The sequence below is a fragment of the Manis javanica genome, chromosome 6, assembly GCF_040802235.1.
Source record: "Manis javanica isolate MJ-LG chromosome 6, MJ_LKY, whole genome shotgun sequence".
NCBI classification, from domain to species: Eukaryota; Metazoa; Chordata; class Mammalia; order Pholidota; family Manidae; genus Manis; species Manis javanica.
This window is the reverse complement of record NC_133161.1, coordinates 6,570,190-6,585,643: the sequence shown is the minus strand read 5'-3', so window position 1 is coordinate 6,585,643 and position 15,454 is coordinate 6,570,190. Positions and strand designations below refer to the sequence as shown.

The 15,454-nt window shown below is 39.5% G+C and overlaps 1 protein-coding gene across 12 annotated transcripts in view; it reads right to left on the bottom strand.

The window, feature by feature from the left end:
* Positions 1-15,454, bottom strand: part of EZH2 (enhancer of zeste 2 polycomb repressive complex 2 subunit) — an 86,642-nt gene that overhangs the window by 44,681 nt on the left and 26,507 nt on the right. For 9 of the 12 annotated variants that reach the window (XM_073238268.1, XM_073238273.1, XM_073238270.1 and 6 more), the window contains exon 1: positions 14,970-15,118. The exons of 1 other annotated variant lie outside the window; for it this stretch is intronic. In XM_073238268.1, coding sequence (XP_073094369.1) covers positions 14,970-15,115 — 146 coding nt within the window. In that variant the 5' untranslated portion in view covers positions 15,116-15,118. Of the gene's footprint in view, positions 1-5,665; positions 6,174-14,823; positions 14,930-14,969; positions 15,119-15,454 lie in introns of those variants that run through there. 2 more of the 12 variants (XM_073238277.1, XM_073238275.1) reach the window with 2 other exon arrangements.

Below are 15,454 nucleotides of genomic sequence, written 5' to 3'. Positions count from 1 at the left end.
GTTAGACAGACAGAATGGGTAGAAAATTCAAAAAAACACACACACCATTCTTGACCATCGTGGTCCCAGGACCGCTGTAGCTTACAGGGGCTGTATCTATCATTATTTAGCATATTGAAATAAAAAATTGTCATAATCTTAAATAACTCATTTAAAAATAATAATAGCAAGCCTTAGTATTACTGCCTATTACTAACATATTTTATTTTTAAATCTATTTTCCTTTTTAAAAAAAATCAGTGAGTGGCCTTGTTTTACATTTTTGTAGATTTCTTTAATATCTGTCTTAATAGAAGACAGCTGGATTCTAACATCTGCTTCTACATTCACTCTGTTCTAATATGTTGTTCTGGTTGAAGAATATGAAGAAAATCTAGAAAAGGTAAGCATATCTGAACAGCCTTGAGGTAACTGTGGATCTCATGCTTTGGCACTACACCAAAAAGTGCCTGTTGGCTTGCAGTCCCACCCAGGAGCTTCCTCAGGACGAGCACTCCTCTTCTGTAAGCAGGGGTGGCTTCTTAAAAGATTAGCCACAGCGTGGACTCCGAAACTGCAGCGATAAACGTTTCATACTCTGCTACATTAAAATTCACTGGTCTATGCACTTTGAACAGATCTTTAATCCTGCATGATTTCATGTCATCATTCCTCATTTGAAAAATACTCATTCACTGAGTTATGCTGATTTTCCAGAGGTGGATATATTTTTTTACAAAAAGGTCATATATATTAAACCTACTGATTTTATCAGAAGTTATCAGTATTTACTGAGAAGCTTATAAAGCTCAAGGAGACAGGTACAACTTTTCCAAAAATTCTTATTTTTTTCTTGAAGGCTCCCTTCACGGAAAATGTTTGCCACCCATCTGAATAATCAGTTTGTTTGTCAACCCCTTTTTCAAGTGAAAATGTTCTCCATGAAAAAGCAACAAGTGCAGCCTGCAACTCGATCATGTAAGTGCTTCTCCAAGACCCATCACACTTTACCATGCAGCGCTTTATGCACATTTCCATCCTGCTGCACAGCGTATTGAAAGTATGCATGCAGGATCAAGTTAATAAAAATAATTTTTACTACTTCATCAAGGAATTCTCAAATAAAACTGGCTTTTTCCCTCTTTTTAATTCCAAGAGCCAACAATTTTTACCTTCCACTGCTCTTCCACCATGGTGCATATGTCAACAGTTTAAAAAAAAACAAAAACGCAAGCACCATCTTACCAAAATGGTTTTGCCCTCACAAACCCCAAGGTCCATACACAGCACTTTGAGAACAGCTACTGTAAGAATATCCAGACACCAATGGAGTCTCCTGCTGTAAGAATTCAATCTCCAATATCAGTAATCGATGACAATCCATCTTTTCATTAGCCCAGAAGAGAACCTCAAAAGAGCAATATATTCAAATTATACTATTTCTAAAAGTCTTAAGAATGGAAAGCCTAGAAACTACCATTTTTGCAGCTAAAAAAACAAACACCTGAGGGATATTTGTTATAGTTTGCCATACATCTATGCCAAATTAAGAGACTGCCTACCAAATGTTTTAAACAAATTGCTTGTTTTCACCCATCTGTCCTATCTTTTACCACTGTAAGAAGACACCATCAATGGCCATAGTCACTCATCTGGACCCTCCTGTTATCTAAAGAAACCCCATCCTACCAACCAACTCCTCATATACTCACACTTCACCCTACCCCCATAAATGAAAGATAAAATAAAAATATTGTTCTAGGGACCTTTTCACCTCCTAGGACTTAATTTTTACTTAAAAAGGAGAGAAATGACAAAAACACAAAAGTTTAGTACCTCTGGACCCAAAAGACTTGGAAAATTCTAGAAGAAACTTCTGAAACTCCAGTTTGAAGGACTTGGGAAAGACAGAAATAGAGGTATTATAAGCCAGTCAATAAAAATATATGGGGCATTTTGAAAATCCTAAATTCTGTGAGAGACACGCATGTGTAAGATACAATAGGCAACTTAGCGCCTCAAGGCCAGTGGATCCTGTGCACATGCGTCTACATATTAAAGTATCTACATATCAAAGCATCTGTGTTCAAAAGTCTTTAGGAAGCATGCGTCAATGACAAGTAATAGGGGAAAACAAGAGAAAAAATACAGATTGTATCTGTGGCCCTGGTTTAAGTAGCACTAAAAAGACACAGCATCATTAAAAGGCACAGGAAGATTACAGTGATGTGGCCGTCTTAGCTGAATGACAAAAAATGGTGACTTGTCACGGCAAAAGTGAATAGACACTGCTGTAACGTATTTTCCATGAAACTATTGCCATTTTCCTCCTTCCAGGAGAAGAGTAACTAAACTCGTAAGTTCAACATGGAATCTACAGACCAGCATTCCTGTGTTTCTTTGAAAGTTCTATCAATTTCAAAGACACGTCTTAGAAAAGAAATGGCCATATAAACTTATACAAGTTGGAAAACTGAACTATCATATTTTAAAGAATTTGCTTGAACAACAGATAAAACAGATTAACTAAACTGACATCTAGAAGTTAAAGCTTTCTTTTGAAAACCATAATAAATCTATTTTATAAGCAAAACCCTCCTTATGTTCGATATGTACTCAAATTTACTGAGATGTTGTTGGAGAGGAAATGAAACAAAAAAATAATGTACCAGAAACTAAAACTATGATATACAACTTGTTATAATTTAAAGATGTGACATAAGATACATATTATTTCTACACTCCATTTGATACAAGCTAAAAGATTGAAAAGGTTAAGTCTGAGGCCAGATGTTCTTCTTCTAGGAAGTGTATTTTAAACCTTATACTTCAAATAAGCCAACATCTAACACAAATTTAACAATATACACTGTGCAAAATTTTATGAGAAATTCAATTCAGATAAATACATGGAGAACCACCCACCACAGAAGCCTAAGTGACCATGAGATGGTGACAGGAACCTACTGCTCCCATAACCCACTCTGCACATCTGACATCATATTCTAAAGCCACTCGGTGACTCTAGTGCTCAAAGATTAAGTATTGTTCATATAGGACCAGCCCCTAAGTGCAAACCGACAACCCTGTACTCAGCAGAAGACAGGGCTCTGTCCTCATACTACAGGAAAGATGTGCTGGTTTGGGGCCTAAAAAGAAGATACTTATGATATGGTATCTTTTTAGAACTTTTCATGGGTAATTCTGCTGAAATACTATTGTTAGATACACACTGGCTTTATATCCTAACCTTGAAATAAGACACAATTCCCTCTATATTCACAAGACAGAATCATGAAAATGGACTGAGCAGATCAAACTATATACAGAACCAAAGCATATACAGAACCTCTCAGAATTTCCAGGCATCCTACAACCAAGTAACCACTACCTGGTAGTTTCAGTACATGAGTTTAGTGCACACAAGGAGGTAAAAAGGCTTCCCTGTGCCATTTCTTTAATCTACAGACACAAACAGAACTGCCTGAGTGAGTCCTTCAGAAACCTCCGGTTCATCTTGGTCCTGAAGTTCATTTGCTACCTAAGAATAGTTTCAGAACAAGATGTAGTACTGTATCTTGTTTGGTACACAAATAGTTTGGTACACAAATTCCAGAAAAAGATGGAAGTAAAGAAGGTAGGAGCAGTTATATGCCATAAACCATTTATGATTTTCCTATACTTAAGGTTTACCACAAATAAACTGCTGAAGTACTAGAAACTCCAAATCCCTCAGTATTATTTACAGTCAATGATACTTTTCAGTATTTGTTTTTACCAACCATATGATCTATTGAATTATTTCTAATTTCTGTTGGTCACCAAACCAACACTTATCACAATACTTAAGCCCTGAGAATATATTTTTGAGCCTCTAAATTCCTATGGAAATGTAGTAAGAGTTCATCAATTACAGGGATACCGGCTGTGTAATCTGTACAGTTATATCCCTGCAATTTCCAGGCTAATTCTCAGGTTTTTAGGCAGGGGGAAAAAAAAGTCTATCCCAGCACTCCTATGTGTGAAAAGAAAAATAAGAAGGCTAGGGTAAGTGCCTAACATTTAGGATTTTTAGACACTGAGGCTAGAAAAGAAATGGCTTTTTGCTTAGTAGTCTAGATTTAAAAGTTGGTATTTTCACTAATATAGAATGTCTCTTGCTAGAGGGTAAGAAGGAACATATCTCACCATTTGAACAGTCCTAATGGGTAAAAGACTGAGGCACCCAATAAATACTGAGGAAATTTTTCTAGAAAATGTACATGGTACAGCTAGCTGTTTTATTACATGCTGCTGGTGGATAACAAGTAACAACAGATAAATGGTAAAGAAAAGTATTTTATTTCTTTAAGTACAAGTGTAAATTCTACAGGAAAAATTGGGGAATATTAAGTTTTACCTTACCATTGTAGATCTGCATAAAGAAAAACTATTGTTTTCATTCACATTACACATAATACTCTGTAGTACATCATTTCTAACACTTTCGGTTACCAGATAAGCGGTAGCTTTGCCCACACCAAACAGGTCTGCCATACCAGCTGGGTGTCCTACAATTTAACTCAATACTGACACCATCTACCTAGAGACAGTGTGCGATCCCACAGACTAAGGGTTCAGTCCTACAAAACTGCTCTTACTCTACCTCAGATGCCAACTCCAAGTCCAGGCAGCCACCTTTGCTTCTGGCCAACCAGCAGCAGGTTCCCACAACTCCTTCCTTGGGTCTGATTAATTTGCTGGCACACCTCACAGAACTCAGGAAAACAGTTTCCTTGCCAATTTATTATAAAAGGATATAACTTAGGAACAGCCAGATGGAAGAGATGTACTGGGTAAGATACGTGGGAACGGGTGCAGGGCTCCCATGCCCTCTCTGGGCCTGCCACTCTCCCAGCACCCCCACACGCCCACCAACCCAGGAACTCCCTGAAACCTGTGCTTTGGGTTTCCGTGGGACTTCACGATGCAGGCACGACTGACTGAATCACTGGCCCTTGGTGACTGAATCCCACCTCCAGCCCTTCTCCCTTTCCCAGAGGTAAGGGTAGGAGGTGGTCTCAAAGCTCCAACCCTCTAATCATATTTTTGGTTTCTGTGGCAATCAGCCCCCGACCTCAGGTGCTTTCCAGAAGTCATTTCTTTAACATGAATTCAGGTATGGTTGAAAGGGGTTTGTTGTGGACATCAAAACACACCTTTACAGGTCTTACCACTTAAGAAATTCCAACGGTTTTAGGAGCTCTGCTCAAGAAGCAAAGACCAAATATAAACTTCTAATTATAAATCACAATATCCCAATTTGACTGACTATAAACCTAGTTCAGTCAGATACATCATAACCCTAAACAGCTTTTAGGTACCATCATGCCTATGATGCAGATAAATAAAAAATAGGCTTATAATCAGTATTAGTATGTTTTATGAATTAATTGATAAAAAGAATTTGGGAGGAATGTGTGTAATTTAACGACCCAATTAAGTGCCAGCTAGGGAGAATCACAATGACCTGTGATGGCAATGTGAACTCAAGTCCGGTATTTCTCAAACTCTCCAGAAATTTACTTTTAAGTGGGTAACAGACATCAAGCACTTCATATCCCAGTATTTGAGGTCCTCTAAAAAGACCTTACAGGCAGCAAAAGCGTTGGTCCTACTGCCCATGTGACCTACTTAAGTTGCTTACCTTCACCAAGCCCCTATTTCTTCACCTGCAAACCAGAGCTATCCTCTTCAAAGGCCCATGGTAAATCCTCAGTGATCACCAAGGTGTTCATTATTCGTTAATCTTGGTTATTTTGCGATGAAGATGAAATCCACAAAAGCTACTTGCCAAAGAAATACAACTAATTTAATGGCAGCAGTAGTTTAAACTATACAATTAGTTTTACAGCCCAGAGCCTACATTCTTTGCCCAATACCCAGGTGCCAGTGGGAAGTCCCCCTTTGAAAGTTTCTTTATAGCCTAACTTGAGCTCTGTATTTCAGGCTAAGATTCTCCAGCGAGGCAAACTTACCTCTGGGGCAAGGTGGCACAACTCATTATTTCCTTCCTCTAAGCCTTTTCAAGCAAAAAGCAAAATTTTCTGCCATTTTGATTACTCTAAAAGGGCATTTCCAAACCTTTTGGAACCATAAATATTTTCATGGTAACAGATTTCATAATACCCATTAGGGATTTTAAGAACAATTTTGCAAACTTTACTTCCACTACTAAATAATTTGAATATGGAAACATGTTAAATCAAAATTTTATAAGGATACACTGCAGCTTTTTCCACCATCAGTAGACTGTTAAAAAATGTAAAAGTTCATCTTAATAGAACCTTTTATAATACTCAAAGGACAGATACTTTTCCCAATTAACAAATAATAAATGGTGTTTATTTTTAAATAATTAAAATGCATGATTAAAGAATTGCAAAAGTAAAATGTTTGGTTTAGAGACTGAATGTTTATTAGGCACAGGGCAGGTTCTCAATAAATCTGTGGGTACTCATGTACCTACAAATAGAATAATGACATTTCACTATTGGCTATGGCATCAAGAACATACAAACGCCATTTTAATGACTGAACTTCTTTCACTGTTTAAAGAAAATGAACTGATTTTCTTAAATTTGGGTGCTTTGCTTACAAGCACTTTTTCGATTGTCTTTAGTATCAAAAATCAAGGTACTAGAATGGATAAAATAGTTAAGATATTTTGTCTTTTTAACACTTTTTAAAAATTTACTTGAGACATCTGGAAATACGAAATTAACTTTGCATGAATGCAACTAAGGGAATCCTGAGATAAAATCTGCAGAATCATTATTTTATACTTCTCAGTTTTTTCCACCATCAGAGTTTTTAAAACCTTCTTCTGACTTTTATCAACAGTATATTAAGGATGTAAATGAGAATTGTATGATAGAGCCTAACAGCTGGTAGCAGAGTCCCAGGGTGAGACACATATATAATAAGCCACGCGAAACTCAGTCGACAGAATCTTGTAGGCTCTGCTTCAAGGTGGGGGACATTTTAGTAATTACTTACTGAGTTGCTATTAAAGATCACCCAAGTTTTCAGGACTCTGGTTCTAAATCAATTTCATACAAAATATATTTCTATCTACTATGTACAAAACCCTTTTATAACCTCTACTATGTAGAGGAGTAAAAGAGCATAAAACGAAGGGCAGAGGAAGAGAGAAAAACATACAAAAGATTGCTGCGGTGTCTATTTCTAAGCAGGACATAAGCAGTCTAGTTTGGTTGGAAGAGGGGTAGGGGTGTTTTGAACCAAACAGGCTAAACAGCATCTTAAGATAAGACTTAAATGGTACAAGAGACATTCCAGAAAGAGGAAAGAGCACAGACTCTCCATGTGAAACCTCCTGGAGACTAATTCAATAGGGGAACAGTAGAAGAAAACCTTCAGAGCTAAGACTTGTTAAGAGAGTTTGGACTGTTCGGTAGACTGCCTGGAATGCCCACTTTAGGAGCTTCTTACCTCAACTGACAGCCATGGGGAGACAGAGCGGGGCACTGTGACACGATCAGCACACTGGTGCATGACACCCAGCAGAAGCCCAGAGGTCTGCTCCCCTGCCTTTATTAAATAGAAAGCAGAAAAGGTCATGTATTGACTTACATAATGAAGAAAAACTGAAAATTATTGTGGGGGTAAATTAGCTGTTGAGCCAAAGAAAGAACTGATACTTATCAGAAATAAAATAGTACAGAAATCAAGTATATGTACTCTAAAAAGTCATGTTTATGTAACAAAAATTTACTTAACTGCCAAAATAGACTAAGCTTGGCAATCTTATTACTTCTACATGGTAGATTCTAAGATCAAGGTTACTTTTCACATTCTCATTTATCCTTTGATGACATTTTTAAGAAAAAGTTTAACTCACTAATAAAAGGTCTTAATTGCCCAAAATTGAAAATTTACATTACTAAATATTATCACCTTCAAAACTAGTTAGTTTAATTTAAATCCCCCAAGCCACATAGCCAATACTATCTATATAATCTTTTTCATTTCCATGTTTCTGCAAACACATAACAGTTTATTATACTAAGAACCAAAATACTGCAGGTTAAGAATAAATTCACTCTCAACAATTAAACAGAATTTAAACTTTTAATTACGCTTCCAGTATTAACATTACTTGATCTATATATTGTCAATAATACACAAAGTCAAAGTAGAAAATTAAGAAAATATTTGCAACATCTATCTGATAGAGGACCCAGGCTATACATAAGACCTCTTACAACTCAATGAAACAAACAACCTAATTTTTAAAATAGGCAAAAGGTCTGACCAAAAAACATATACAAATGGCCAATAAACATGTGAAAATATATTCAGTGTCACTGATCCCCTGGGAAATAGGAATTAAAATTACAATGAGATACTTAACACTCATTAAATGCACAAAATTTAAAAGATGTGCTATCAAGCTTCCAAGTGAGGACACGGAGAAACTGTAACCCCTGTACAGCTACAACTGAAACAGTAACTCTTCCTGTGAAATGGCGCAGTTACTTGGAAAAACAGTTTGGCAGTTTCTTATAAAGTTAAATCTTTACCACATGACCCAGCAATCCAACTACAAGGTATTTACCCAAGAGAAATTTAAAAATGTATCCACAAATAAGACAAATGTTCATAGCGGCTTTATTAATAAGTCAAAAACTGGAAACAAATCATGTGTCCATCAACAGGTAACTGAATAAAAAATAGTATATTCATACAATGGAATACTATTCAGAAATAAAAAAGAATCTACTGAACCAAGGAACATCAGTCTCAAAAACATGCTGGATGAAAGAAGCCACAAAAGAGTCAATATACAAAAGAGTATATACTGTGTAATTCCTTTTACAGGAAATTCTTGAACAGGAAAAATCTCATTGTAAAGGAGCATAAAAGGGCTCTGAGGTGATCAGCAATGCTGTATCTTGATTGTGGTGATGGTTACACAGATACATACATTTGTCAAAACTGTAAATTGTACTCTTCAAATGTGTGCATTTTATTATATATAAATTATACTTCAATAAAGGTGATTTAACTAAAAAACTGGTAACTTTCTAGAAGCAGCCTGACAGAATCTATTAAAACCTGAAATGTGCAGGCTCTTGAAACAGCAATTCTCCTTACAGAAAGTTGTCACAAATGTTCAAAGATATCTAAGGAGGTTCACGTCTTTTGAAGAGAGAACACACTGCCCATCACAGAGTTACTACATATTCTACTCAACAAAACCTTGTGATGTTTAGAGTAGGGAGTGGCAGACTTTTTCTATAAAGAGCCACATGGTTTAGCCTGGGCAGACTACATCCAGTCTTCTTGCATATTATTTTTGGGGTTTTTTATTGCTGTCTAACAACTCTTTAAGAAATGCTAAAATCACTGATAGATCATGGGTTTCACTTACACACACACACACACACACACACACACACACTTTGTTGCTGTCTAACAACTCTTTAAGAAATGCTAAAATCACTGATAGTTAATGGGTTTCACACACACACACACACACACACACACACACACTTTGTTGCTGTCTAACAACTCTTTAAGAAATGCTAAAATCACTGATAGTTCATGGGTTTCACACACACACGCACACACACACTTTGTTGCTATCTAACAACTCTTTAAGAAATGCTAAAATCACTGATAGTTCATGGGTTTCACACACACACACACACACCAAGGGCTGAGAGACTGGGGCTCTGAAACCAAAGGGCCCAGATTCAAATCCTTACTCTGCCACCAAATAGTTGTAATATGTCCATCTATCATAATATAGTTATTACAGAAACTGTAAATAAATGAAAGCACTTAGAATGATGCCAAGCACAAAGCCCTAAAGAAATATCAGCTATTTTTTAATGAAATAGAGCTCTCTGTATTGACCTTAAAAAAAACTGTTTTGGAACAACTTGATCCCATTTTTGTAAAATGTATGTATAAATGCATATTCATATGAATACATTGGAAAGTTTGGGAACAATATGTAAGAAACTGTTAAGGGTAGGGAATGAGATTACAAGGATCAAGAAAGCCTTCATTTTACAAACATCTAAAGCATTTAAGTATTTTAAATTGAACACATATTACTTGTGTTATGTAGACATTAGACAATAGACATTTCTAAATAAATGGAAATCGATAAAGCAAATGTAGCACCATTCCCTTTACTTACAGGTCTCAAGCATATAAACTTGAGATGCGTTTAGTTCCATTAATGAGTAAGTTCCCGAACTCCTAAAAACAATACTGGCACAATAACTAAAAATCACTTACCAAACAATTGTGCCAGGTTTAGTTCTAAGGTTTCCACCTGTTTTAATTAATTTCACTTAATCTTCCTAACAACCTGACTGAATGAACACTGTCATTATGATCACTAATTTACAGACAGGGAACTTAGACACCAAGGATAACTTGTCCAGTGCAGAAATTGGCAGCTCAGAACTGGAACCAAAGACCACACTCTTGAAACACCACTATACTGCCCCTTAGGACACACACTATTAGCTCTGGCAGAGAAAGAAATCTGCAAAGACATCTTTCAGTCAGTCTGGGGCATCATATTGTACCTCCCATAAAGCTACAATTATCTGCTTTTAAATATACCTTTCTGATTCAATTAAACTCACTCTTCTTGGAACTGCTAGGTCATTAATCATCCAGGAGACCAGTAGGTAATAAGGAGTCAAGCAGAATTTAAGTTTGGATTCTGACTACAAATTCCTAGCTGGATAATCGTGGGCAAGTTGTTAACCATTCTGAACGAAAGCTTCCTTATCTGCAAAGGTTTACAGAGTATGATACTGTTAGAAGCTTTTTATATTGGGAAACATACATAAAATTAACCATTTTAAGTATACAATAATACAGTAGCATTAAGCACACTCAAAATGTTGTTCAGCCATCACCATTATCCATGTCCAGAACTTTTTCATCACCCCAAACACAAACTCTGTACACATCAAACATTTAACATTCCATTCCCTCCCTCTACCCCTGGTAACCTCTGTATTCCACTTTTTGTCTGTATGGATTTGCCTATTCTAGGTACCTCCTATGAATGGAATCATTCAATTTTTCTCCTTCTGTGTCTAGCTTATTTCACTTAGAACAATGTTTTCAAGGTTCATCCGTGTCATATAGTTCATTCCTTTAACGGTTGAGTAATATTCCACTGTATGTGTGTACCCCCAATGGTTTATCCACTCATCTGCTGGTGGACTCAGGGTGGTTTTTACAATCATTAAAAATAAAGCCTTTGATGTGAATGTTATCACAATAAAAAGCAAACCAAACAAACAAATAAATGAAGCATCTAGAAAATAGTGGGCACTTTAATATTAATGTCTTTTTGTCACACCTTTTTTGTGGTATTTTTGTGCCAAGTAGTAGTGTTGTGGCAAGACAGGGAGCCATGCAACCATCTTAGAAATTTACAAGCTACACTTTTGGAGATATTACTGGATTTACTGATTTACATTTACCCTATCATTTTATGGGAATGATGAAGAACATCCCAATAAATGATTCACAATCACACTGACACTACTTCCTTCGGTTTAGTTTAGCTTCAAAACCTACCTCAAATTATTCCAGTAAAGAACTCATTAACTGTAACTAGACACACTTCAGTTAAGAGGTTTTTCTCTCCAATGTTTTCCCCTCCTTTTATTTTTGTACAATGATCATCAATATCAACATTGAATCAAATTAAGGAGATACTATGTTAGGTATCCAGATGATTCACCAAACTTCTCTCTAGCTGCCTGAAACAACAAACATGAATATTGATGGCTGCACCTTTTCAATCTTAAGAGAAACCTTGAACTTGTTCACCTTGATCATTATTTTTCTTGTAATCACTGCCTCTCAAAGAGAGAAAAACACCTTCCAAAGTTCAACATGTGTTAACATACCTTGTATATACTTTGCAAGTTTCTTTGTCCCATTACTTCCCTATATTTTTTATATTTCCTTCATTCATTCAACTGTTAAATCCCCATTCTCTAGAACTACCACGTATACACAGAAAAGATAGAGCCTCTTCCTCAAGGGACTGAAAATGTAGTGGAGGATGCACAAACTACCGATTCCAAGACAATCTGACACATGCTATAATAAAAGCATGAACAAAGCATAGTGGAACTCAAGAGTGCCTGGGAACTCAGGGAGGGCCTCCTAAGGGTACAGGTCTCATCTCACCAAGAACCTTTCTCTGAATTGATGGAACTGTTCCTCTCCACTCATGCTGTCCTCCAAACCAGAGTTCATCTGACCATAGAGAACCCTTCATAATTCACAGAAATGTTTTCATCATTTTTACTGACATAAAGACTTCAAGGCAAATCAACAAATCATTTCTAACTGACCCTAGAATGCATTAGATTGTGGGAGGATTGTTCCTTGCTGGTTTTTAAAAAGCAGATCAACTTTTCTTAATCACTGGTCACCAGGGTCAATACAGAAATTTATTCACACTCATTGGGCATACCAGCTCAAAGAATGGGAGATAACCTAGAAAAACCTTACTGTGACCTGGGCACAAAAAAAATTTGTCTAAAAATTTTAAATGGCCAACACAAAGACAAAGCTGGTATAAAAACATTACAACTTTTTGTTTTGCCTAGCTATACTAAATCAACAAGTGTTTTTAATCACTACTGCTTTGACTAAATATATTCTCAATTCAACTAGAAAAAACTTAAAACACATTTTTAAGTCAATTCATCAAAAGACTTTTAGAAATGTATCATGTCAAGTACAAAGGTAGTTGATTATCAAATACAGAATATACATGAGAAAATTACAATTTACCTGAAAAGATCTAAATTTCCGCCAAAATCTGTGTAACTAACTCCTAACAATGGGCAAGATTACCTGGACTTTTTATTTTTTAATATATAATTTCCAGCAACTAATATAAATATTAACATTAATCTCAACACTTAGGACAGCACCTGGAATATCTGTCCAATAGTGTCTAACACTACAAAATATGTATAATAGACTTTCACACTGCATTTCTTTGTCTCCATTTATATGAAACTAAGATAGTAAGTGCACATTAGATCTTCATCAGATAAAACAATACAAATTACAAGAGTACCCATGTATTTCTAAATTCCTTTTCTTTGAATATATTCACTTTCCACAAAAACTAGAATTTAAGATGTAATTTTCCTAAGTGTTTCCAAGACTTTAAATGTTACATTTCTTAATACACCTCTAAAAAGAGACAATAGGATTCTTTATGTCTAGGACTGTAATCCAATCCACTCCTAACTTTAGACACCTCGAAAAACCAATTAAACTACATCTTAAATCCTTTTGTTTTTTTGCAAATAAAATTATCAATAAACTAGTTAGGATTATGCACTTATTCTATATTTTATTCATAAGTATGAAATAGTTGCTAATAATACTCGTGAGTGAAGAATGGAAAATGAACTCCTAAACCCTTAGAACGTTACATTCAACTGCACCAGCACTGGAGATTTTTTAAGATTTTTTTAAATGTTGTTTAACTTTAAAACGCTATAGTATTAAAACTGAAGAACTGTGAAACCTAGAAAGTAAACGTTGTAGTAAAACACTTAAAAACACCAAAGACAGATTTTTATTTCCAAATTTAAACTTTACAGATCCTGTGTGATAAACAAAGGAAGTTTAGCTTAACTGCACAGCATACACTCACTCTCTTAGGCAACAAACATTTCCACAATCAATCTTTTCTGACTCACCAAAGCTATTGTTCACCAAAACATGATCAATTAACAAGAAATAGCCAGCCCTATCATCTAAACACAATTTGTCACAAGCATTTTATTTTGATCAAGTATTTCTACCATCTCATCCTCATTCAACCCCTAGGGATTTGGGGAATAATCGCTGACTAAATGACAGTTGATTTCGTTAGCACCTGTCGCCGTTCTCAGATGTATCACATAAATTGGCCAAAACAGCTTGTAATTTTTTTTTAAGATTATGATTCTTCAAAAAGTGGGAATTCACTAGGCGTGGGCTCACCAAGTTTTCCAAACCCGTGCTTCTCGATTCCTCCCATTTTCAAAAAGTGACCCTGTGGCACACTTTTTGGTGGTTGGAGGAGGGAGCACAATGACGCGGGAACTCGGGGGAAAGCCCTCCAAAAGAACAAAACCGAGAAGGGGGCACAGCACGACCTTCCCTCAAACTTAACGGGAATCCAGCGAGAAGCGGCGGCGGCCCGGGACCGCCACTCCGAGCGGCTGAGCCCGGGGACCGGGGCTGCTCCGGGGAAACGTCAGGCGCGCGGCGGCTCCGAACCCGGTCCCCGCGCGCCGTCCCGGCCGCCGCGGCCCCGGTCGAGCCTGTGCGCGCGCGGGGAGGGGGCGTGGGCCGAGCCCGCCCACCCGCGCCCGCGGCCGGACTCCCCACGCCCCCCGCCCGCCCGCTGTCAGGCCCCAGTGTCACTGCCCCTTCCCCGCGCCGAGCCGCCGAGACACAGTCCGCCCTTTGTCTGAGTGCGCACTCGGCGGCGGGGTCCCACCAAGTTGTGTGCCCCGTCCCACCCGGGCGCGCCCGCCGCCGCGCTCCACACAAAGGAGACTTGGGCTGGGGCGGCCAGCCCGCCCCGGGCACCCGGGCGCCCCCAGCCCGGCCCCGCCGCCTGCAGAGGGCCGGGCGCGCGAGAGAACCCCCCACGTCCGACCCCGCGGGCGCCCGCCCTGCTCCCGTTCGGGTCCCCGGGGTCCGGCGCTGCCGCTCGCGAGGTCGCGCGGCCAGCCCGGACCCACGGCCCCCTTCCGAGGGGTCTCCTCTCACCCCGCTTGCAAAAGCGACGCCCCGGGAGAGCCCGCTCCGGGCGACACCCAGAGGGGCACACGACGGCGGGGATGTCCCGGCGCCGCCGCCGCCCCTTGCCGTGCTCCCGAGCCCCGCCGGCCGGGCGGCCGCCAGCGGCGCGTTACCTGCGCCCCGCGCCCCAGCCCGCGCCGCTCCCGCGCGCTGCCGCCGCCGCCGCCGCCGCCGCCGCCGGGGCTCCACCGCCTTCTGCGTCCCAGTGGGTGTCGGACGCTCCCGGACCGAGCGCCAAACCCGGCAGCCCAATCGCCATCGCTTTTATTTGGCCCCCCCTGTCCAACCAAGCGCCGCCCCGATTGGCGGGCCGCGAGGCGGGCTCCCGTCCAATCACAGGGCCCGCCGGGCTCGGGGGCGCGGAGTCGGCCCCACGCAGAGGCGCCCGCGGGACTCGGCCCGGCCGGGCGGGCGGCGCGTGCGCGCGGGCGCGGGCGGGCGCCGGGGAGCGCTGCGCCGAGTGGAAACGCCGCGGAGTCTCTTTGTTCTTTCGCGGGGCGCACGGCGCCTCTCTGGAAAGCGGCGGGCAGGCGGGCAGGCGGGCGGGGCGCGGACGAGGGGCCTCCGGACCCGGCTGCCGGCGGGAGGCAGGCTGGGT